Source organism: Rhinoraja longicauda, chromosome 13 (assembly GCF_053455715.1).
Source record: "Rhinoraja longicauda isolate Sanriku21f chromosome 13, sRhiLon1.1, whole genome shotgun sequence".
Taxonomy (NCBI): Eukaryota; Metazoa; Chordata; class Chondrichthyes; order Rajiformes; family Arhynchobatidae; genus Rhinoraja; species Rhinoraja longicauda.
The window spans coordinates 52489895-52516701 of NC_135965.1; the positions used below are offsets into that span (position 1 = coordinate 52489895).

The following is a 26807-nucleotide window of genomic DNA, read 5'->3' on the forward strand; positions in this document are numbered from 1 at the left end:
TTCTCTGTCTCAGAAGGCAGTGGAGGCCAATTCTCTGAATGCTTTCAAGAGAGAGCTGGATAGAGCTCTTAAGGATAACGGAGTCAGGGGGTATGGGGAGAAGGCAGGAACGGGGTACTGATTGAGAATGATCAGCCATGATCACATTGAATGGCGGTGCTGGCTCGAAGGGCCGAATGGCCTACTCCTGCACCTATTGTCTATTAAGTCCATTTAGGCGCTCTATGGCGCACCCTCAAAAATCATCAATAAACTTCAATACATTCAAAACTCCGCTGCCCGTCTACTCACCCACACCCCGATCCGTGACCATATCACCCCCGTCCTTTACAAACTCCACTGGCTCCCCATCCCCCAGAGAATCCAGTACAAAATCCTCCTCATGACCTACAAAGCCCTCCATAACCTGGCCCCATCCTACCTGACTGACCTCCTCCACAGGCACACTCCCACCTGCACCCTCCGCTCTGCCGCTGCCAATCTCCTATCCCCCCACATCCGGACCAAACTCAGATCCTGGGGGGACAGGGCTTTCTCCATCGCTGCTCCCACCCTATGGAACTCACTACCTCAAACAGTCAGAGACTCCTCCACACTCACCACATTCAAAACATCACTGAAGTCTCACCTATTCAGTACTGCCTTCAACCACTGAAGGTCACCCCACCTTCTGTCTTCTTTCTCTGTTCGTTTACTTATTTATCTATTTATTCACTTCCCTATGTTCTCTAAATCCCTGTAAAGCGTGTTTGAGTATATGAAAAGCGCTATATAAATGTAATGTATTATTATTATTATTATTATTATTTTCTATGATTTGCCTATTTGTGTCTGTCTAAATGTCTCTTTAATGTAGTATCTGGCCTCATCACATCCTCTGGCAGTGAATTCCAGTTATTGCCCACCCTAAGTACAAAAAATAAACCTATCTCCTCCAATCCCCTTTAAAGCTCCTTCCTCTAACCGTAAGCCTTTGCTATCTTGTTCTCGATACCATCTTTGCCGTGGGATAAAGATTCTGACCATCCACCCCATCAATTCGCCTCATTTTATACACTCAATCAAGTTGCCCCTTAACCACCTTCAATCCAGGGGAAACAAATGCAGCCTATTCAATCCAATCTTTCCCCATAAGTAAAGTCCTCCAATCCAGGCAACAATCTGGTGAATCTCTTCTGCATTCTCTCCAGTGCAACCACATCTTTCCTTTAGTGCTTGGCCGGAACTGCATACTGCAACTTAGTTAGATAGGCACCTGGATAAGCAAGGAATGGGAGATAGGAACCATGTACAGGCAGAAGAGATTATTTTAACCTGGCATCATGTTTGTCGCGGTCATTGAGGGGGCAAAATGGCCTGTTCCTGTGCTATACTGACCATGGTCTATGTTCACACCATGTATGAGAATGAGACGATTTGTGTATTTGAGCTATTTGAATGCAATTAGGTCTTCAATGCTGGCAATGTTGGCTTGGGAAGTGAGGACACTAGACTGGCTTGGTCTGGGAAGTGAGGACACTAGACTGGCTTGGTCTGGGAAGTGAAGACACTAGACTGGCTTGGTCTGGGAAGTGAGGACACTAGACTGGCTTGGTCTGGGAAGTGAGGACACTAGACGGGCTTGGTCTGGGAAGTGAGGACACTAGACTGGCTTGGTCTGGGAAGTGAGGACACTAGACTGGCTTGGTCTGGGAAGTGAGGACACTAGACTGGCTTGGTCTGGGAAGTGAGGACACTAGACTGGATTGGTCTGGGAAGTGAGGACACTAGACTGGCTTGCTTGCCTGGGCAGTGGATTTGGAGGAATTTGTGGGAGACGGGGCTATTGCTGTCTCTCCAGTGCTTACACATGTCAGAAATGGGTGGTTCATATGTCAGAAACACGCAGGTGGCAGGGATCCCTGAGTGAGAAATTTGTGGGTACTAGTCTCTTGTTCACTAATACTTTAAAGAAATACTTAATATATTTTTAAAATCTTTGGAACTGATAAATTGTCAGAACCCTAACAGTTTAAAAAAAGTGACTTTCTTTCGACTAGGCACACAGTGCTGGAGTAACTCAGAGCATCAGGCAGCATCCCTGGATAAAATGGATAGGTGATGGTTCAGGTCAGACGTCTGAAGAGGGATTCTGTCCCAAAACGCAACCCATCCATGTTATCCAGGGATGCTTCATGCCCCGCTGAATTACTCCAGCATTTTATGTCTTTCTTTTGTATAAACCAGCATCTGCAGGTCTTCATTCCTAACTTTTCTTTCTCGTGAGAGCGTCGCGGTTGTTTTTGTGCATATGAGGGTTGGTGAGAAATGTATAAACCCTTATCATCAGCAGGTGGCCACTTCAGAAGGAAATATCTCACTGTTGACTCTGCTGACTGGCTGCAAGTAATCTATCAATAAGACAAACTGGTTTGTTGAAGGAGATGCAAATAGTGTAGTGATGATTTTGAAAATGTTTTTTTTTTTAAAAATGTCTAAAGTAAATAGCAAGAGTGTAATTTAATGCTGAAAATAGATTTTTTTTAAATTAATTCAAAGTAAACAGAGCTTGGTGTCAAGCTGTTTGAAGTGTGAAATAGAATTACTAATTAAAATGCATAAATATGGCCCAGTGAATACGCTTCCAGTCAAGGAGTGGGGACTTTTCAGTGATTCAGCTCCAAAGTCAGTATCACAAAACTGGTGCTCTTGTGATAATACCTAGCCCCAAATTTTTTTTTTGGGGATTAATCAGAATATTTTTAAACATCCTCTGCAACATTTTACTTAGCAAAAAGGTATCCATGTCAATAGAGAATGTAAAAAGTTAAAGCTAAGACTAACAAATTACAGGTGTCACCAAGCAACATAAATTGAGAAGAATATGAGTAGGAAGGAACTACAAAATGCTGGAGTAACTCAGCAGGTTCAGGCAGCATCTCTGGAGAAAAGGAATAGGTGGCGTGTCGGGTCGAGACCCTTCTTCAGGAAGGATATGCGGTAGCTTTAGTTGACATTAGTCTGAACCAAGCCTTCAAATGATGCTGCTGCTGCTGCTGCTACTCGAGAGATATTTGTTGCCCAAATACTCCAAAAGCTAATGCCTGTGCACCATGTACAACAGATTAATCAACTGCAGTTTTCAAGATGAAGAACTGATGCAACTCTATGAGTCTTTGGGTAGGCCACATTTAATAATAATAATAATAAGCATTTATTTTATATAGCGCCTTATCAGGTGCTCAAAGCGCTTTACATAAACAATCAAACATAAAAACAAACAGACAAACTATCCATTTGGAGTATTGCACACAGTTCTGGTCGCCCCATTACAGGAAGGGTGTGGAGAGCACTGAAAGGGTTTATCTTAATGCTACCTGGATTAGGTTGTATTAGTTACAACGGGAGGTTGGACAAACTTGGATTGCCCTTTCTGGAACCCCGGAGGTTGAAAGGAGGTCTACAAGAAGTCTATAAAATTATAAGAGGCATAGATATGGTAGACAGTCAGAATCTTTTTCCCATGGTGGAAATGTCAAAGACTAGAGGACATAGCTTTAAGGCGAGAGGGGCAAAGTTTAAAGATGTACTGGACAAGTTTTTATTTACACAGAGGGTGGCAGGGGCCTAGAAAGCACTGCCATGACTGGTGGTGGAGGCAGATACGATAGTGACATTTAAGAGGTTTTGAGATAGGTATAATGAAGGAAGTCATTGACAACTGAATGTCGAAAACAGGTCCAAGGTGCATGAAAACTGGCACATTTAACAGTCTTTCTGATCAGGTTAATGTGAAAGAGTTGTGAAATAACTCAGCTATTTAAAGTGAAAGAAAATCTCATTGAATGAGTGACTTGTTTTTCTTCCCACAGATTTGGCCTGACCTGCCGAGTATTTCCAGCATTTTCTGTTTTTGTGTTGGATGAATGATTTGTAAGTTTCAGCTTGAATGCGCTAACACTAAATTGAGTGTGGTTTGCTTTTGCATTACTGCATCCTTACTGGGAGAACATTGACTAGCTTTCAGGGGTTATGGGGAGAAGGCAGGAGAATGGGGTTGAGTGGGAGAGATAGATCAGCCATGATTGAATGACAGAGTAGGCATGATGGACTAAGTTGCCTAATTCAGCTCCTATCACTTATGAACTTATGAACTTTGGTAGCAACTGATATTCCCTGTGAAAGTTAAGGGTTTACTGCATCCCTTGATAATTGATTTTTTGCATTATGGTCTCTAGAACCTAACAATTTTGTTAACCAGAGAGACTTGTTCATGTAGAGTTCAGCAGTTTACAACCTCATATCTGGCTGCTACTAAAGTTAATATTCAGTTTTTGTAATGCAGATTTACAAGTTGCTATCTTTGTTAAGTCATCCTGCTCATTAATAATTTGATATAAACAACCTGAGTTGTGGCAAAAAACAAATAAAAAATACTGGAGGAACTTACGATAAGATGCAATAAAACTTTATTCATCCCCAGAGGGAAATTGGTCTCCCAACAGTCACAACACACAACAAGGTACACGAAAACTTGAAATTAAAATTGAATTAAAAGTGAGAAAAAAAAGAAAACGACAAGCAACATGGCTGACAGCCACGTGTACAGCGTCTTAACCAGAACGGCAACATGGCTGACAGCCACGTGTACAGCGTCTTAACCAGAACGGCAACATGGCTGACAGCCACATGGTCAGCGCCTGAACCAGAACGGCAACATGGCTGACAGCCACGTGTACAGCGTCTTAACCAGAACGGCAACATGGCTGACAGCCACGTGTACAGCGTCTTAACCAGAACGGCAATATGGCTGACAGCCACGTGTACAGTGCCTTAACCAGAACGGCAACATGGCTGACAGCCACGTGTACAGCGTCTTAACCAGAATGGCAACATGGCTGACAGCCACGTGTACAGCGTCTTAACCAGAACGGCAACATGGCTGACAGCCACGTGTACAGCGCCTTAACCAGAACGGCAACATGGCTGACAGCCACGTGTACAGCGTCTTAACCAGAACAGACGAACAAACGAGCTGGTTAGAGTTAGACAAAATCTGACTTAGCGGGTCAGATAGCATCTGTAGAGGGAGTGTACCCTTTAATTGGTATGAATGTATGCTCGATTGTAGGAACAAGGAACTGCAGATGCTGGTTTACACAAAAGGACACAAAATGCTGGAGTAACTCAGCGGGTCAGGCAGCATCTGTGGAGAACATGGATAGGTGACGTTTCACAGAGTGCTGGAGTAACTCAGCGGGTCAGGCAGCATCTGTGGAGAACATGGATAGGTGACGTTTCACAGAGTGCTGGAGTAACTCAGCGGGTCAGGCAGCATTTCTGGTGAACATGGATAGGTGACGTTTCACAGAGTGCTGGAGTAACTCAGCGGGTCAGGCAGCATCTCTGGTGAACATGGATAGGTGACGTTTCACAGAGTGCTGGAGTAACTCAGCGGGTCAGGCAGCATCTGTGGTGAACATGGATAGGTGACATTTCGGGTTGGGAGCCTTCTTCAGACTATGTGTAAACCAAAGTATGTTCTTTGGTTAAAATGTGCTTGGATATTGGACCCAAGTATTATATACTGGGCTTATTTGCACTGTAGAAATGTGCACGTGTAACATCAACATTAATGTTGTGTTCCATTATTTGTCACCACATCCAAAGGCCTCACTGTGCATATATGTCATACACTAGTAAGAATTGGATTGAAATTTCAGAAGCACACCAATAGTTGTCAAAGTATGTGATTTGGTTTTCAAAAATATTCTGTTGTTCGGCCCCTAAACACTGGCTGCATGATTTAATTTCTTATCCACCGTGGTATTTCCACTTGATCAGCATAATTCAATTTATATTAATAGCAGAAATACATTTTTTCAAGTCTGTGTAGAATTCCAACTGGTCATCCAGAGGTAGATAGAGCGGGTGTGTCTTTTTCCTCAACTTTGGTCGTTTAAGGCACATAATTAAAAACGTTCCAGAGCTTGTTATATGATAATAAGAAGTTCACAACGTTAAGCTTTCAAAACAAGCACACTCTCCTCAGCATGGCTATTCCATTTCCACAAGAATTAGGTGCAGATTTGACAACAATCTTGAGTCCAGTCACAGTGGCAAGAGGTGAGGAAGATGCAGTCATGCACAATACGTGTGGCGTAAAGGAGAAAAGAAATGGGAAATGAGTAGGTAGATTAGAGGCATTTATGACCTTAAAGGAACAAATATCTCTAAATTTGGCTTTCTTCCAGATTGTGAGACTTTTGCATTGTACCCATTCAAACAAGACTGCAGACAATAGTTTGAATACTGTATTCAAATTTATCCTTCTATATTTCACCTTGCTCAGATTACAGGAAGTACGCACATTTTAATATCCTGCTTCCAGTCAAACTTCCTATTGCTCCCTTTCACAGTCCTGACAGTTAATTAATATTGTCATTTTTATACGGCCTAGAATGTCAAACAATTTTGCGAGCATTGGTATCTGTTTGAGCAACTTTGTCTAAAATGTCTGCACGGCAGGTGTACAGACACATGTTGGGAGCTTTTATATAGGAAATATAGTTGAATGTTTTTGCTTCTTTGGTACTTTTGCTTGCATGTGTTATAGAGTTGTGCAGTGTTGTAGAGTTGTACAGTGTTATAGAGTTGTACAGTGTTGTAGAGTTGTAGTGTTGTAGAGTTGTACAGTGTTGTAGAGTTGTACAGTGTTGTAGAGTTGTACAGTGTTGTAGAGTTGTGCATGTGTTGTAGAGTTGTGCAGTGTTGTAGAGTTGTACAGTGTTGTAGAGTTGTACAGTGTTGTAGAGTTGTACAGTGTTGTAGAGTTGTGCAGTGTTATAGAGTTGTACAGTGTTGTAGAGTTGTAGTGTTGTAGAGTTGTACAGTGTTGTAGAGTTGTACAGTGTTGTAGAGTTGTACAGTGTTGTAGAGTTGTACAGTGTTGTAGAGTTGTACAGTGTTATAGAGTTGTGCAGTGTTGTAGAGTTGTACAGTGTTATAGAGTTGTGCAGTGTTGTAGAGTTGTGCAGTGTTGTAGAGTTGTACAGTGTTGTAGAGTTGTGCAGTGTTGTAGAGTTGTGCAGTGTTGTAGAGTTGTACAGTGTTGTAGAGTTGTACAGTGTTGTAGAGTTGTACAGTGTTGTAGAGTTGTACAGCAGAGAAACAGGCCCTCCAGCCCCTTGTCCATGCTGATCTCTGCCCATCTACACGAATCCTGCATACATCTGTCCCCACACATCAACACATCAGCTGGGTCATGATCATGGTTTCTTCACATATATTCTTTGTGTATAATTATTTTTTACAAAGCAGATGCCACATTAGCAGCGGCACAGTGACACAGCCGGTAGAGCTGCTGCCTCACCGCGCCAGAGAACCTTGGTGCTGTCTGTGTGGAGTTTGCATGTTCTCCTTCATGGGTAGATTTCCCTTGAGAGTGGGTTTCCCCCGGCTGTTCCGCTTTCCTCCCACATCCCAAAGACATGCGGGTTTGTGTTTTATCGGCCTCTGTAAATTGCCCCGTGTGTAGGACATGGATGTGAAAATGGGATTACATAGAACTTGTGTGTACGGGGGATTGATGGTCGGCGTGTACATGATGGGCGGCGTGTACATGATGGGCGGCGTGTACATGATGGGCGGAGGGCCTGTTTCTATGCTGTCTCTAAACTAAACTAAATTAGGAATACTTGTTTGTCATAATTCATGAAAGGGATTGGAGAACACGGCATACTTAGATATCTGATCTCATTGCTTGTGAGGAGACACTGTGAAACTATGGTAAATAATTACTTCTGTTTCCTGCCAATAAAGACAGTTATTCCAGCAACTTCTTTCTCAGCAAGAAAGGTCTGCCACTGCACAAGTTGCCAATTGATCATTTCTGCATGGAGTAGGATTGTGGTGCTTATTCATGGAACCTTCCTTGGATTTGTACAAGAATGCTGATAGACCAAAGTGCATTTAAGCAGGATTGAGGATGGGCAAAATGGAAGGTGCTCTGATAATGGCATTCTGTTTATTTTTCTATATTTTCAGAAATGTTTGGATTGCAAGAAAGCCTTAAGAAATCAAACGAGGAGGTTGATGCTCTTCAACATCAAGTAAAAGAGCTACATCTTTCAACAAGTACGGTTGTATCACAAACCCAACAAATTAAAGACTTAGCACAGAAGAAGTCTGTGCTTCAAATCACATGTCATGAGTTGCAGGAACATGCACTCGGTAAGTGAAAATGCAGCTGAAGAATATTGACTTCGTCATGTAAGATGTATCTGATTAAAAAACTCCAGCATGCTGAAGCTGAAGTCCCATAGCTGTAAGGTCATAGTGACCAGCAAACATTTAGTGTAATTAAGCATACAAAGAATCCCATTTTGATTTGTGGTGCCTACATGTTGGTGGGGAAAGAAATGACGGAATTATGTTAGAATAGTGGTGTTACGCAGCATAAGAATCACTTGCACGGATCAAACTCTAGTTAAACGGAGACGTATTTTGTTACCTATCGCAATGGAGAAGGAAGGCCCGTTCACCTCAAGGGCTGTCTGCAGACTCTCCTTAATGACATTTTTGCATACATTTTGGAAATGAGGTATAATGATCCACTTACATACAGAAGTTCGGCTATCATCTCTAAGCCAATGTGAAGCAAAAAGGTGCGTGATCATCATCTTCTGATATCAGCCTCCCTGAATAATAATTATATGTAGACACAAGGAACTGGTTTACAAAAAAAGACACAAAGTGCTGGAGAAACTCGGCGGGTCAGGCAGTATCTCTAGAGAACATGGATGGGTGACTTTGAGGTTAGGACCCTTCTTTGGACTGATTGTAGTAGTTTAGATTATTGTCATGTGTATAGGTACAGTTAAAAGCTTTTGTTGTGTGCTAACCAGTCCGCAGAAAGACGATACATGATTACAGTCGAGCCATCCGCAGTGTACAGATACATGATAAAGGAAATAACGTTTAGTGCAAAATAGTCTGGTAAAGTCCGATTAAAGATAGTCCAAGAATCTCCAATGAGGTAGAAGGTAGCTCAGGACCGCTCTCCAGTTGTTGATAAAATGGTTCGGTTGCCTGATAACAGCATTAGGGGGGGTGAAAACTGGAAGGGAAGTGGGGGCGGGACAAACCCAGGCAGGTAATAGGTGGGTACAGGTGAGGAGGGCTTTGGGTGATAGGTCATACAGCACAGAAGCAGGCCCTTCAGCCCAAGTCGTCCATGCCGACTGAGATGCCCCATTTGCCTGCGTTTGGCCCAATGGAGTCATACGTGCCCATGAAATCCCAATGAATATTCCATTTATAGGACTACTTTTTTGTAAACATTTATTCCATTTCCAAAATATATTCAGATAATGGTAAGGTGGAAAAACTGCAACCTTTTCTTTGTGCAAATCTTTGCTTTGCTTTCTCAAACTGCTCATGATTTGGTTCAAACTTCAAAAATAGTTTCGCTCTTAAACAAGGCACAAGGCGTAGGCTAATGAAAAGTTGTTTTGTTAGCAGCTGTTCAAAATAGGAAATGATTCTCCAAGGTTATCGGTTTGGCTGTTTTTTATTGCAAAATTGATTTACTTCTAAGCTGGTCTTTGTAATAATAGGTTGACATAGCACTGCATTGTTGCTTCTGGTCTTGGACCCAACCCAGTGACTCTGTCCTCACAGCTGTTTGGCATTTAGAGCAGGCAGTGTTTTATGCAAAATATTATTGAAAGCCCCTGCCAGACCGGGGCAACTTGCCCTGCTGCTTGGATCTAGTGCGCAGAATTTGCAAATAAGAATTTGATCCAAGTACTGGTTTTAGGGCCAACGTAGTCTTAGTAACAAATTTCCATCACTTATGAGCTACACATGCAGGCTGCAGCAATTATAATTTAACATAATACTTATTAGCTTACTTCAAAGTAAAATACCTTTTAAAGCAGGATAAACAAATCATGCTAAAACACTTGCCATGTACTTACTACAAGTATATTCATTTACGCTGCAATCTAATAATAACAGAAAATGCTGGCTACTCTCCGCGGGTTGGGCAACATCTGTGGAAGAGAAATAGAGCTAATATTTTGGGTTGAAGACCCTGGAAAGTGAAAGGTTGCTATGGGGATGGACAAGGCACAGTTAAGGCAGAGCATCTGAGAGGAAGCCAGGTTTGCCAGACAGATTTCCATGATTATGGTACTGTCCTGTAAAAAGATTAATGAGAGTGGTGAGAGAAAGAGAGAAAGCAAACAAATGGCCGTGTAAAGCTGTGAAATGCAGTTCTTCTCGACAAAGACTGCAGATGTGCTGCTTGATTGCAATCATTTCCACTGGCTGGATAGCACGCAGCAAAAAAGCTTTGCACTGCACCACTGTACACGTGACAATAATGATGACAACAATCTTGATTAGTACGGGTGTCAGGGGTTATGGGAGGAAGGCAGGAGAATGTGGTTGAGAGGGAAAGATAGATCAGCCATGATTGAATAGCGGTGTAGACTTGATTGGCGAATGGCATAATTCTGCTCCTAGAACTGATGAAGTTATGATAATAAACTTAACCAAGCATTTGCTGCATTGCCCTTGTGGTTTCAGTTTCAGCAACGGCTCTGATCTGCAAGCAGACAGCTCCATATACTGTGGCCTTGGCTCACGCAATCAACATTTATTCTCCTAATCGTCTTTCCCCCTCCCTTTCTGCAACTTCAAATTAACTTGTTTTCTCAGTGCATCATTTAAAGGGGGAATCATCGACATGAAATATTATTGCTGTTTCACTTTCCACAGATTCTACTGTTTTTATTTCCAGCATTGACTTTTGGATTGGCATATGTACATGCAGGGAATGGAAGAATATGGATTATATGCAGGCAACTAGGAGTTGGTGTTGGCATTATGTCGGCACAGACATTGTTAGCTGAAGGACCTGTTCTTGTCGTGTACTGTTCTATGTTCTATCTGCACTTTTTGATTTTCACTTTCTATATAGTTTATAGTATAAACCATACTTTATACTAAAATAGTATCTTTAAATTGTCTTACATTCTTTAAGGGAAGAATGGAATGAGTGAGTAGAGGGATGATGTTTACATGATTCCTTGTATTCAATCTACATTGAATATGGGATTAGGACATACAAGAGACTGCACATTCTGGCATCTGGAACAAAACCAAACTGCTGAAGAAACATAGTGGGTCAAACAGTGCGGCACGGTGGCGCAGCGGTAGAGTTGCTGCCTTACAGCGAATGCAGCGCCGGAGACTCAGGTTCGATCCTGACACCGAGCGCCGTCTGTACAGAGTTTGTACATTCTCCCCGTGACCTGCGTGGGTTTTCTCCGAGATCTTCGGTTTCCTCCCACACTCCAAAGACGTACAGGTTTGTAGGTTAATTGACTGGGTAAATGTAAAAATTGTCCCTAGTGGGTGTAGGATAGTGTTAATGTGCGGGGATCGCTGGGCGGCGCGGACTCGGTGGGCCGAAGGGCCTGTTTCCGCACTGTATCTCTAAATAAAATAAATAAAATTTAAAAATACAGCATCTGTGGAGGCAAAGAGATGGCCATCCTATCTGCTCAAGACTCTGCATCAGGACCGAGTGTATCGAGGAGAGATAACCAGTATGATGAGAGGCAGGAGCTTAGGGTATAGGTGGAATCAGGCGAGGAGGAGGGTGATAGATAGATGGAGCCACGTCTGGCAGGGGAGGGAAGAGTTGGGAGATAGTGAGTGGCGGACAATAGGTAGAAACAAATAATGGGAGCAAAAGTAGACAAATGGAGCCAGGTGAGGGGAGGGGAGTGTGGTGGTAGAGACGGAGAATGGAAGGAGATAATTTGTTACATCTATATCTGTGGTGTCTTACTTTAATACATGTTTGTGCTGTTCCAGGCCCCTAATTATCATGGACATTACTGTTAAATTCAGAATTTTAACTTGTGGGCCTTTCCAGTCTTTATCCATAACTATTTTAAAGCTAATAGACAATGATCAGTGGTCACTGATAATAGAACAGTGGTCACTGCTCTCAAAAGGCTCGCTCATGCACACTTCAATCACTTGTCCTTCCCTTAGAGTAGATCAAGCTTTAGAAATTATACAAATGGAGGGGAACAGAAGACCTGGTGGTTCAAATTCACAAATATTGCACTGAAGCAGATGCCTTTTAAAAGACATTTGAACAGATATATGGACAGGTGTAGGAAAGGATGTTGAGAGACAAATGGGACTAGTCCAGTACGCCAACCTGATCGCATAGACAAGGTGGGCCGAGCGACCTGTTCTATGGTCTGTAGCTCTACACTATGACTGAGTCAGAACAATGGGACGAGCCAGGTATGCCAACTTGGTTGCATAGCCAAGGTTGGCCGAAGGTTGTGTTTCCATGCTCTGTAGCTGTATACTGATGAGTGAGTCAGGCCAAGTGAATGAGGCTGTCAGTAAAATGTAAGGCCCATGGCTTTAGAAATAGTAGCGTAGGCACCTTCAATAACAGGGGATTGGAGGAAAGTTTAGGAAATTGGTGAAAATCATCCAAATTTTTTTTTAGAAATGGAGAGTACTGCAATTGCGTGGGTACAGAGTCAGCTCTGAGCGGTCAAAGAAGGTGAATGTGGTTGGTCAGGACAAACCCATCCAGCTTAGCTTCATGCAGAAACATTTATCTGTTCCTTGCAGTCATTCTCACTTCCCTTCAACTCTGGGGTCCAGGAAATGGAGCCAACTAGAATGGAGATAAAATCTTGGGCACTCCATACAAATTTTATTAAAAGCAGACGTTGCAAGCAGATTGGCGTTGCGTTTTCAGATTTTTAATTTCTCCTACCCTACTTTGTCCTAGTTTATCTCTGGGGTAATACTGTTCGTTCCAGCTTTCAAAAAGGAAGTCATACTGAATTCTCATTAAACCCAACCAATGACTGATAAATCTCGGTAACTACTTCTGGCACCACACATTGGCAAAAGAATGTCAAGGCCCTAGGGTGGCTATGGAAGAAATTTACCAGAATGAGAAACCTCATACAACATAAAATAGAGAACAGAACAGCATTAGGACAGGCCCTTCAGCCTCCAACGTCTGGGCCGAACATGATGCCAAGATAAAATATCTCCTCTGCCTGCATTTGATCCATATTCCTCCATTCCCTGCATATCCCTGTGCCTACCTAAAAGCCTCAAACACCACATCGTATCTTCCTCCATCACTACCCCTACATGCAGGGCCGAGGCACCCACTACCTCTGTGTACAGGAAAATATTTACATGTTTAAATGTTCACCCTCTCACCTTAATGCCGTGCCCTCTAGTCTTAGATATTTCCACTCTGGGGAAAGGTTCTGACTGTCAGTTGGAATTTTGATGGAGTAAATAAGGAGAAAACTATTCCCCCTGGTGATTGAGGTCAAAACATTTTAAACCAGGGGAGAAGAAGTGAACTTCACCGTGCGCCTCATCATGTTAATCCACCAAAGGTAAAGTGGATAGATAATTAAAGGGGAAACTTTGTTGGGTTATGAGGAAGTGAGACTATTTGAAAAGCTCTTTCAGCAGAGCCAACAGAAGCACAAAGGTCATCTAACTTCCATTTGTGTCATTTTATTCCACTTCTTTGATGCTAATTTACTGATTTGGCGCAATGTTTGCAATATTTAGAATTAGAAAACAGCTAGTGATTTTGTTTGTCTTAATTGATTGGTGAAGTAGAAAAATAAACATTACAAAATATGCCATGGTGAACCTGGAGAAGGTTCTTTTGCACAAGCTAGGTCACCGAGCTGTTGTTAACACTGCCATTTATAATCTGCAACAGATCTGGAAAATCAAGTTAACACACAGAAGCTAAATTTCCAGAAAGTGACCGAGGAAAAGGAACACTGCAAGGAATTGTCGCTGTGAGTGAAGAATATGCATCTAAAATTTTTAGTAAAAAATAAGAAATTAGTGATCTCAATTTCAATTGAAATGTGTGATTTCAACTTCTTATTATGAAATAAGAAATCTTATTGAAATAAATCTGATTATTGAAATATATGGACAGATAGATGAAGAGGAAGGGTTTAGAAGGCTATGGACCAAATGCAGGCAAATGGTTCTAGCCCAGTATGCCAACTTGGTCATCATGGAAAGGTGGGCTGAAGGGCCTGTTTCCATGCTGTATATCACTCAATGATTTGCAAATCTTTAACGTTTCTTTAAAGCTGGGGACCACTTAAGAGATTTGATAGGGAACCTTGCAAGGCAATCCCTTGGGCCTGCCATGAAGCAGCAACAATACTCATCATCACCATTGGCACAACAACAGCCAATGGAATGCATCTCCACTTATAACATGGGATTCAATGAGAAATATGATTTTGTTACGGCAAATTGTGGCATGGGCCCGTTCTAGGAATCCAGCCCCCCCCCCCGTAAAGGGAGATCGGCTGTAAGTAGTAATCAGCTCACCCTTCAAGGGTATTTTGGGAAAACAATTAAAACAAGACTGATTCAGGGCCAAGTATTTGTTTAACCGCCCTCCTCTCCGAATATCCTGAGTGCCCCCAGTGTCGTGTCTAGTCCTTTTGCCCGACGGAGGTGCATTGTATGTGCAGAGCTGAGCTTCAAGGAGCCGCCTCACGTCATACCCCATCCCAAAGAAGTCCACAGCTAAGGAATGCCACCGACAGATTTCATTAGGCTTCAGTGCACGCCATTGTCTAGACATTGCAGGGCTCCCCAGAGAAGCAGACAGCTTCTCCATTGATACGATGTCATGGGGTCACAGCCATTGTAATGTGAAAATAAAGGCTTGCTGTAGGTCAGATCTAACCTGCTAATACACTCACAAATCAATTAAAACATTCAAGTACCACAAAAAAATATATATTTTCCTTCCTCTTTTACCAGGCAGAGAATCCCTTTTGAAATAAATATAATTTACAACCAGGTCTAACAGGCGTATAATTGGAAAGCTGTATTCCCAGTGCACTATTTTATAACCCCAGCAGGATTGTGCGCTGCTGTTGGACTCCCTGGGATGGCAGGACTTTCATATGAAGAAAGACTGGATAGACTAGGCTTATACTCGCTGGAATTTAGAAGACTGAGGGGGGATCTTATAGAAACATATAAAATTCTTAAGGGGTTGGAGAGGCTAGATGCGGGAAGATTGTTCCCGATGTTGGGGAAGTCCAGAACTAGGGGTCACGGCTTAAGGATAAGGGGGAAGGTGTTTAGGACCGAGATGAGAAAACATTTCTTCACACAGAGAGTGGTGAGTCTGTGGAATTCTCTGCCACAGAAGGTAGTTGAGGCCAGTTCATTGGCTATATTTAAGAGGGAGTTAGATGTGGCCCTTGTGGCTAAAGGGATCAGGGGGTATGGAGAGAAGGCAGGTACAGGATACTGAGCTGGATGATCAGCCATGATCATATTGAATGGCGGTGCAGGCTCGAAGGGCTGAATGGCCTACTCCTGCACCTATTTTCTATGTTTCTATGTTTCCATTGGGAATGCAGTGATAGATAGCAAGACCTGGCTCTGTGAGGCAGGCCTTGGAACCACTGGCCACAGCCAGCTCAAAGTCAGCATGTTGTTTCAGCTTGTACGCTTCCAGCAAAGGTTGGACTGCTACTCTTCCCAGTTATTTTCCGTACCAATAGTCTAACTAGCTGGGACAATTCATCCCTGCAGCCAGCAAACTCACAGAACTGCCAAAGATTGTAAAATTTGCCATTTTCCAATGTTTAACTTAGAGCGGCACATAGTTTACATTGAACAGTGAGGGGGGGAAAAAACACATGTGCAATGTGCAGAAAAGGCAGTGCGTGGGCAGAACTGTGGTGCAGCTGGTAGAGCTGCTGTCTCATAGCGCCAAAGACCCAGATACAATCCTGATCTCTGGTGCTGTCTGTGCGGAGTTTGCATGTTCTCCCTTTGACCGCATGGGTTCCTCTGGGTCCTCCGGTTTCTTTCCAGATCCTAAAGACGAACGCAGTTTGTAGATTAATTGGTCTCTGTAAATCGCTCGAAGTGTGTAGGGAGTGGATGCGAAAGTGGGATAACATAAAATCTGTGTGAACGGGTGATCGATGGGTGGTGTGAACTCAATGGGCTAAAGGGCCTGTTCCTATCAATCAATGATATTAACATAAGATAGACACAAAATGCTGGGGTAACTCAGCGGGACAGGCAGCATCTCTGGAGAGAAGGAATGGGTGACGTTTTGGGTCGAGACCCTTCTTCAGACCCAAAGTAGTTCAATGATATTAACATAGATGGATTCTGATTTTTTTTTTTTTTAAATCAGTGTTGCCTCTTCTGTAACATAGCAAAAGAACATAAATGTTAAAAAGATGTCTTTACCTGAAACACACATGGGTTTTAGGTATACCGCATTATGTTACCACCTTCCCAACTTCAACAAAGCAACAATCACAACTCATATCTGGAGGGAAGCACAGTTGCTGTAAAATATGCAGAAGTTCACATGCCTGTGCTGAGTCCAATTCTGAAGCATAATTAGGAATCTGGTGTGCAGAAGTTGAGAACTTCTGCATTGTTACAGAAATAAGTGCCAGGTTAAGGTTTCATTTTTGATGCTGCTCCACACAAAGATACAGGGACACGTAGAAAGAAAAGAACATATACAAAAATAAAACTGAAAACATTGCGTGTGCAGAGAACTATCAAACTGATAGTTCTAAAGTGAAACTAGCAGTTAAGTTACTTCAACTACTTGTAGGAGAAATATTGTGACTTCTGTGTTGACTGTGTTTTGCTTGTATCAGTAGTACAATATGTTCCATGAGTGTAGGCTGTAAAACATAACCTCGGGTTATTGATTCCCGTGTAACAGTGTCTAAGTGCATACTGTGGACTAAAATAGGTGCTGCAGAGAACCTTCCTCCTTCAGTTGTCCTTGCTCTTAAAATTACAATGCATGTACCTATTTGTAAGATGTTTTTTCTCATGCCAATCTTTATATTCCCACTGATTTCAAAAAGTAATTCAAGAAAATTGTTCTGACTCAGGCAGAACACTTCGCCTTATTTTCCTGGTCAATTTGCCTCATGACGCCTTAGCTTTGTAAAAATAGTAATTATACTCTGAAAGTCTCTGCTTTTTACAAAGTTGCTGCAAATTGCGCAAGAATTGCGTACTAAACTCACAAAAGCAACCTGTCTATAAGTATCTGGCTTCACAATTCGCACCTCTTCTATCACACCTTGTTTCTTTTCATCTCTGGCCTTTGTCCAACCATCTGCCTCAAAACCCCTCCTCACCTGTATCCACCTATCACTCGCCAGGCTTTGTCTTGCATCTTTGATATTTTGGTTGGGAACCCTTCCTCAGTCTGAAGAAGGACCCCGACCCAAATCGTCACCTATCCATGTTCTTCAGGGATACCGTCTGACACGCTGAGTTACTCCAGCCCTTTGTGTCTTTTTATTTCCAAAAATAAACTTTATTCAGAATAAAAAATAGTGTACAACACCAAAACTGTGCAAAACCTTTTTGGAAATTCTCGGCATCTATACATTCATTAGTACTCTGTAGTGTTCGCACCTATCTTAAGCACTGTGTGTGGTTTTTTTTATAAACCAGCATCTGCAGTTTCTTGTTTCTAAAATTCAACACACTCTGTGACCCCTTATTGATGCCACACCTCACCAATATAAATAAAATGAATTTGGCATCAATAACGTTTTATTAACCTATTTAATTCAGAAAAAAACAGAACAATTGTTATGATTTGCTTCCTTGTAACATTTAAAAATAATTCAAATCCTGTTCCTCTCATTAAACAAATCATCATTAATTTATTCATATCAACAAGCTGGAATAATAGTATTCTGTATTTGCCTAACATTCTCCCTTGTAGAATTTTAGACTTAGAACTTTAATTCTGGCTGTGTCAGAACTTTTCTGAAGGTAGAAACTGATGCATTTACATAGCGTTGTTATCACAGTAAAATATCATAAAGAATTTCACTGGATCATAATCAAAGAAACTACAATACATGTAATGGGACGTTAGTCAAGCGACCAAATATCAGTTTAAAAGATGGGGGTAAATGGAAAAACAGAGAGGTTCAGAGAGGAACCTCCTTACTGTACGAGTTGGACATGGTTAGGACATGGCCAATGTAGTCAACCAAAGAGTGGTGAGGTTGCACAGGCATCTAAAATTGGGGAAAACAGAATGCTGCCTGGATCAGATGGTGTTAGCTATAAGGAGAGGTTGGACTAAATTGGATTATTTTCTTTGGAGCATCGGAGGTTGAGGGAACATGTGTTAGGAATATAAAATGATGACAGGCATAGATAGGGTAGACAGTCAGAACCATTTTCCCAGGGCAGGATTGCCAAAGATTAGAGGACATAGGTTGAAGGTGAGAGGAGAAAAATGCAGAGCACGTTGTTTTACACAGAGGGTGGTGGGTGCCTGGAATGTGCTGCCGGGGGTGGTGGTGGAGGCAGATACGATGGTGGCATTTCAGAGGCTTTTAGATAAGGCACATGGATATGCAGAGAATGCAAGGATATGGATCATGTGCAGAGGAGATCACTTTAATTTGGCATTAGGTTCGCACAGACATTGTGTACTGAAGGGCCTGTTTCTGTGCTGTACTCTTCCAAGTTCTATATTCTGGCGGTACTGTTCCACGTTTAGACTTTAGAGATATAGCGCGGAAACAGGCTCTTTGACCCACCGAGTCGACACTGACTAGCGACCACTCTGTACACTAGAACTATCCTACACACTAGGCACAATTTACAATCTTACCAAAGACAATTATGTGGGAGGAAACCGGAGCACCTGGAGAAAACCCACGTGGGTCGCGGGGAGGGAAGGTACAAACTTTGTACAGGCAGCACCTGAGGTCAGGATCGAACCCGGGTCTCTTGCGCTGTGAGGCAGCAACTCTGCCGTGCCGCCCCGTTCTTAGATGTAAGTTTTGAAAAGACAAAGTTGATGCTAAGACTTTTATCCCCATCACAGGAATAAATCTAAAGAAGTGGCAGATCTTCTATCAAGGCTAACTAAACTGGAGTGTGCACATGAAGAACAGCGATCCAGGTACATGATAGGCCTATGCTTACAGTTGTGTATTACTGGTAATGTAACCAGAAAGTCAATTTGATTCCTGGTCTTTTTGTTTTTCACAGACATTGCAAGGAAATAAAAGAAAAAGAGGAAGAATGGCTGCATTGTGACCAGAAGTGTAAAGGCTTAGCAGAGCAACTGGAGGAGAAAGTCCATAAGGAATCAGAAGTGGAAAACCAATCTTCAAAATCTCTGAGTGAAATTAAGACTCAAAAAGATGCCCTTGGTCAAGTGGAAGAGAAGTTAGTGGCATTACAACAGGAAAGGTACAGTCTCGTGACTTTGGTGTCAAGTAAGGAAATTATCATTAAAATGTAAGAAAGAACGTTTGTGCAACGGCATGTCTATGCAAATTATTTCAACTTTGGAAAGTCTCCACCTCCTTGAGATAGTCAATAACGAATACAGTACAGAAACAGATTCTCAGCCCAACCTGCCCACACCAACCAACATGCCCCATCTACACAAGTCCCTCCTGCCCCCATTTGGCCCATATACCTCTCATCCTTTCCTATCTATGTAACTGTCCAGTTGTCTTTTAAATGTTGTTATAGTACCTGCCTCAACTACCTCCTCTGGAAGCTCGTTCCATACACCCACCACCCATTGTTTGAAAAAGTTACCTCTCAGGTTCCCATTAAATCTTTCCCCTCTCATCTTAAACCGATGTCCTCTGGTTCTTGATTCACTCACTCTGGTTAAAAGACTCTGATATCTATAATTATGCTCATTGATCCAAACATGTTTCCACTTTTCCATCCATGTGCCTACAATAAATTGAGTGTCCACATTTTGCAGATAATAGTGTATTTGCATCGTTTCTATAATTAATTCCTTGAAACACAAATTTTTGGGGGGTGTTTTGTAATTATTTGAAACGATAAAATTCAAATTAATTCATATTGTTTCATTTGCAAATGTATGTTCCAAATTTCTTGAAGTTAACTTGGTCACGTATAAATCAAAGTCACCTATAAATTTGGTCCAGATGATCGAGCGGCATGCAAACTTATAGTTTGGAATTTGATCGTGTGAGAACTTGTTAGAAGATCAGAAGCAAAATATACCAGTCAAATTCTGAAACATTCAGATCATTTTATTTTCTATTCATCTCATTTTCCACCATTTATGATATTAAATCATTTTAAAAACTAAATAATAGTATGAACAAGTAACAATAAGATCATTGGAATGCAAGTAGAAAGATATTGTCTGACTACATTGCCAACATAGAACAGTACAGCACAGGAACAGGCCATTCGGCCCACAATGTTTGTGCCAAACATGATGCCATGTTAGATGAATGGCCTCTTTCTATGGAATAACAATTCAATGATTGGATGATATTAAATATTTTACTTTTGCATAATTACCATTTAAAAACGTAAAAATGGCGTCTTGTATTTCTGACCGCTAAGGGTGTGCATAACATTGTTCTCCAAATACATGAGCATAATTGTTTATACTAGACAAGGGCGGCACAGTGGCACAGCGGTAGAGTTGCTGCCATACAGCACTAGAGACCCGGATTCAATCCTGACTGTGGGTGCTGTGTGTATGGAGTTTGTACGTTCTCCTCGTGACCGCATGGGTTTTCTCCAGCTGTTTCAGTTTCCTCCCACACTCCAAAGATGTACAGGATTGTAGGTTAATTGGCTTTGGTAAAAACAAATTGTCCCTAGTGTGTAGGATAGTGCTAGTGTACAGGGTGATCGCTGGTCAGCACGGACTCGGTGGGCCAAAGGGCCTGTTTTCACGCTGTTTCTCTAAACTAAACTAAACTAAACATTAACAGCGTGCTTTATCCTGAAAATGGTGGGGAATGGCTTACAGAGAGATAATCTAATATGGAACATCTTCATTGGTGAAGTTCCAAGCATAGGCCAGGGACATTCCCAAAATGCCGAAAGGTAAAGAGATCATACCAAGAGCTCATTGGATGTCACAAGAGATAGAGAATATAATAAAACATTAAAAAGAGAATGTATGGTACATACCAAGTATATAAATGATGTGAAATTCAGGCTGAATATATTGAGCTAAGAAATGGAATGGAAGAAAAACTAGTCAGGCAAAGAAAGAATAATGGAATAGAGCAGCATAAGGGACTTAAAAATATTCTACGTGAATGTGAACTGTACTGGGTGGTAAAAGATCAGGTGGGGCTGATAAGAAACCAAGGAGATAATCGTGGAGTCATAAAAAGGTTCTGCCATCAAAGGCGACCTTTGGCTCATTAAATTATGCCAGTTGTGGAAGAGCTACCCCTCAAATCCAGCTCCATGATATGGTTCTTTACTTGCCACATGTACTGAGGTACAGTGACATTCTTTTTTGTATGCAGTTCAGTACAAGTATCATTATATATAAGCAATTGGATACATATTAGATAAGATCTCAGATACAGTATGTGTATCGCAGTAGTACACTGAGCAGGTATACAGAGTCACCAGTTTGGCGCCATTTTCAAGTTCCAGTTGTTGTAACTGCAGGGTTCTTAGAAACACAGAAACATTAAAAATAGGTGCAGGAGGAGGCCATTCATTGTGATCATGGCTGATCATCCACAATCAGTAACCCGTGCCTGCCTTCTCCCCATATCCCTTGATTCCACTGGCCCCTAGAGCTCTATCTAACTCTCTTTTAAATCCATCCAGTGAATTGACCTCCACTGCCCTCTGTGGCAGAGAATTCCACAAATTCACAACTCTCTTGATCTGACCATGAAGGTCTGTTGTCCTGGTGGCGTTGCAGGGTCAGCCTGGCCAAGCATAACCGTGGCGTTCTCCGCCGCTGCTCCACCGCTGTAGGCCGCGTGCGGTCCACGTGCTCGCCCTCCTGGTCCAAAGCCCATAAAAGGCACTTCAAAAAACATCCAAATACCCTCATCACATTTTTAAGTGTTTTTGCCTCAACCACCCTTGACTGATATCAAGAAAACCCTAGCACTGTCTCATTTGCAACCATTTTATCTCATTGCCACTCAAATCCTTTCACCAAATACTTTGAATCTATGCCCCATACATTTGATCCCTTTGTAAAAGGAAATAGGGCCTTCTCATATACTCTTTATACAGCCTTCACAATCTTTTTACATTTTAGTTTTGTCTATTCCAAAAATCCTTTAGCTTATCCAATCTTTCCTCGTGGCTACATTATTCCAGTCCTGGCAAAACGCTTATAAATCTCTGAATCTCATGTCCAGTCTGGTCACATCTTTCTGCAATGTTGTGACCAGAACTCTCAGATATATTCAAGCTGTGGTATTACAAACCTGATATGGAGTTCTAGCATAAACTCTCCACTGTTGTATTCCATGCTATATTTCAAAAAGGAAATCAATTTTAACTTTTTAAATTGCTAAATCTGACAAATATTTTCCCCTTTAGAAAAGTTAAGTTACTAAATGCTCACCATTTCTGATATTAGCTGTTATCAGGCAACTGAACCGTCCTACCAACAACTAAAGAGCAGTCCTGTGCTACTATCTGTCTCATTGGAGAGCCTCAAACTATCTTCATTACCTAAGCTATATCGTTGTTTCAAACACTAATAATATTTTCTTGAACTTTTCCTTATTGAATAAGTTTATTTGCGCCACTCTTTGCAACCAATATCGCAATGTTGTTCAGTTCCCCTTTTCTCCCCCTATTTTTAGAGCAGTTTCTTCCCACACAAAAGATTGACAAGTTTGCATTCAATTAGAAGTTTTCCAAACTCCTTTTATTTCAGGAAGAAAATTTCAATCAAATCTGTCTAAGCAGCATTATTTAGCATTGAAACATTTCTAAGCATAGACTGATAAATGAACAGAGAGAGCAACGTTTGATGAGTCCTGATAAACAACCTGCAAAGTCTGTAGATCTAAAATAAATTAACTAATGACCAGATTCATGTTTCAAACTTTGGTTGATAAATGTTATGCCTGATTCGGCTAATTTCTTTAAAGGGTGATTCATGAAATCAAACCCATATCAGAGTTGAGCACCGAGGATAGACACAAAATGCCGGAGTAACTCAGGCAGCAGCATCACTGGAGAGAAGGAATGAATGGGTGACGTTTCCGGTCGAGACCCTTCTTCATTACGTCTGGACCAAAATGTTGAGAATATCCAGGGGGCATTTCTGCAACAATAGGCTGTATCATGAGATTTATAAATTAATGATATAAATTTATACTGATTAGCTAATTAATTTATTGCATCGTATGGGAGGCGCATTCCCAATCTCGTTGTACCCCTGTACAATGACAATAAAGATATATTGTATTGTATTGTATATTGTATTGTATTGTAACTGGAGTCTGCCTGACCTGTACGAGGAATAAACTTGGTGCAATTCCACATTCCACATGAGATTCCAGTAGATTTCTAAAATTTATTTATAGGATAGAATCTATGCTCACAACGATAAGAGCATTGTTCAGGTCTCAACACCTAATGTGTCATTTTCTGGCCAGTTATGCACAATATTTGGGCGCTTTGATCTTTTGACATACCGAGGAGCAGGATATTTAGTAACACACACAACTGTAAATCTGTTCATTCTCAGCCCTAGTTGGTTTTGAAACCATTTTTACTTGGCTTTAGTTGTTTTTTTTGGAAAAGATAAGGCCATATTTAGATTCTTCCCTAAGCATTAAGAACATATTTGGAGGCCGTGCCTAATCCTTACAGAACAATATTTTCTTCTCCAACAGACACATACCTGACCATGAGCTGGAAAAGTCTGAAGAAGGGTCTCGACCCGAAACGTCACCCATTCCTTCTCTCCAGAGATGCTGCCTGACCCGCTAAGTTACTCCAGCATTTTGTGATACCATACCTGACCATGATCATTTTCAGATCTTTTTCCGTTTATAATTATTGAAAGGCCAATATCAAAGATCTAGAAATGAAATAGATGTTTACATTTTTTCTGGAGAAAAAGAATAGGTGACGTTTTGGGTCGGAATCCTTCTTCAGAAAGTTTAGACAAATCACTGAGTGATACAGCGTGGGAACAGGCCCTTCAGCCCAACTTGCCCACACCGGTCAACATGTCCCAGCTACACTAGTCCCACCTGCCCGCGTTTGGTCCATAGCCCTCCAAACCTGTCCTATCCATGTACCTGTCTAACTGTTTCTTAAATGTTAGGATAGTCCCTGCCTCAACTACCTCCTCTGGCAGCTTGTTCCAGACACCCACCACCCTTTGTGTGAAAAAGTTACCCTCAGATTCCTATTAAATTTTTTCCCCTTCATCTTAAACCTATGTCCTCTGGTCCTCGGCAAGAGACTCTGTGCATCTACCTGATCTATTCCTCTTATGATTTTATATGGATAGGAAAAATTTTGGAGGGATAGGGGCCAAACATAGACAGATGGGACTAGCTCAGATAGACATCTTATCTTGCTTCTTCTGATCTCACAACAGAGTTTAACACTTGCTTTTCATGACCTACTCCAATCTTCAGCACATTAATTACTGACTGGGCCATTCACATAACGCTGCAATTAAAAGGCTATCATCGTTTTATTAAAGTAACAGCAGTTTAAGTTATAGATATGATTGAAATGTCTGCCACTTTATCAGCCTAAGCACCCACTGACTATTTTTTCCACGGCAACTAACCTATTTTAATTGCAGTTCTGCCCCATTTCCATTGAGAAACGATAGTTAACAGTTCTCCCTCATGAGAAGGCTGCCTCCATCCTGGGAGCGGAGTTGGATTCATTGGAGATGGTCTCAGAAAGGAGGAAGCTCCTCAAACTGCAGAGCATCTTGGATAATACTTCTCACCCCCTCCATGACACACTGGTCAACCTGAGGAACACCTTCAGCAACAGACTGGTCCCAGCAAGATGCAGCACAGAACGCCACAGGAGATCCTTCTTCCCTGTGGCTATCAAACTGTACAACTCCTCCCGCCTGTCGTGGGGTAGACTGACTGCCCTCCCCCCCCCCCTTCATGTTTGTGTGGTCATACATGTGTGTGCAATAACTGGTCACTTAAATTCCATTATTATTCATTATTTCATTATTATTTCATTATTATTATAATGCACGTGACACTTTCAATCCCTTGTATCATTTGACTGGTGGCAGACCAGTTTCCCGCTGGGATAAATAACATGGTATTGTATCATATCCTATCGTATCTACTGCTCATTTAGTATGGTGAAATTACAAATGCAAAGATTTGATAGTCTGGACATTTTCTGATTTGGCCAAAGATCCACATTTCCATTCCAGTGTTTCTCCAGTCTACAAAGTATATACTGCAGGTCATGACATCCTCCATTTAGACTGACAGAAGGAGTAATGTTTTTCAAATTCTCGTTACACCCTGTACAATCAAATGATGCAAAGCGGATTATACATTTATAATGTGGAATTTTTATATCCCACATTTGTTATGAACTGTGGATAAAAGCCTCACTCAAATTAATGAGTTGTTTCAGACTTGACCTCTCTCTTCTTCCTTGTTTGGGAACCTTGTCGTAACTTTCAACTATTCTATCGGTGCTTTTGTGTAAATATATCCAAAACATAAAAAGGCAAAAATGTATTTATAAAGGCATGAATATTTTTTAAAGTCAGATTCGGTGTCCTTGGTGGTTAGACATTGGGCTGGCATTAATGGAATATCAGCTACTGTTTGTAATAGTTATTTCCTTTTGTGGTTATAAATGCTCGGTTTAAACTTGTTAAATATTTCTCATGAAAAGTATATATATATATTTTGTAATGTAGCTGGCTAGTACGTGTGATCAGTGAGATAATATGTGTAGGTTATCGGTGAGATTATCAGTGAGATAATGTTGACCAGAATGTCTAAACAATAAGTAAGTTGTTGGTAACAAATCAAAGAACCAAAATTGCAGGTGTAAAGCATAGAATGCAGTATTTGGGATTTGGAGATTAGTTGGACTGACAATAGACAATAGGTGCAGGAGTAGGCCATTCGGCCCTTCGAGCCAGCACCACCATTCAATGTGATCATGGCTGATCATTCTCAATCAGGACCGCGTTCCTGCCTTCTCCCCATACCCCCTGACTCCGCTATCCTTAAGAGCTCTATCTAGCTCTCTCTTGAATGCATTCAGAGAATTGGCCTCCACTGCCTTCTGAGGCAGAGAATTCCACAGATTCACAACTCTCTGACTGAAAAAGTTTTTCCTCATCTCCGTTCTAAATGGCCTACCCCTTATTCTTAAACTGTGGCCCCTGGTTCTGGACTCCCCCAACATTGGGAACATGTTTCCTGCCTCTAACGTGTCCAACCCCTTAATAATCTTATATGTTTCGATAAGATTCCCTCTCATCCTTCTAAATTCCGTACTGCTCAATGTTGAACTGGCTCTCGATATGATGCTGGTAGGAATGCCACATACAGGGAAAAAAATGTATCTCGATGGTCAAGTCAAGTCAAGTCAAGTCAATTTTATTTGTATAGCACATTTAAAAACAACCCACGTTGACCAAAGTGCTGTACATTTGATTAGGTTCCAATAGAAAAAAAAAAAATGAAAACATACAGTAGTACGCAAACAGTTCACAGCGCCTCCTCAATGAGCCTCAAACGCTAGGGAGTAGAAATATGTTTTGAGCCTGGACTTAAAGGAGTCGATGGAGGGGGCAGTTCTGATCGGGAGAGGGATGCTGTTCCACAGTCTAGGAGCTGCAACCGCAAAAGCGCGGTCACCCCTGAGTTTAAGCCTAGACCGCGGGATAGTGAATAGCCCCAAGTCGGCCGATC

General features: G+C 41.6%; 1 protein-coding gene across 1 annotated transcript in view; it reads left to right on the forward strand.

Annotated features, from left to right (window-relative positions):
- Positions 1-26807, forward strand: part of lekr1 (Leucine-, glutamate- and lysine-rich protein 1) — a 118023-nt gene that overhangs the window by 56172 nt on the left and 35044 nt on the right. The window contains exons 6-9 of the mRNA XM_078410106.1: positions 8026-8211; positions 13787-13868; positions 18962-19039; positions 19129-19332. Coding sequence (XP_078266232.1) covers positions 8026-8211; positions 13787-13868; positions 18962-19039; positions 19129-19332 — 550 coding nt within the window. The remainder of the gene's footprint in view (positions 1-8025; positions 8212-13786; positions 13869-18961; positions 19040-19128; positions 19333-26807) is intronic.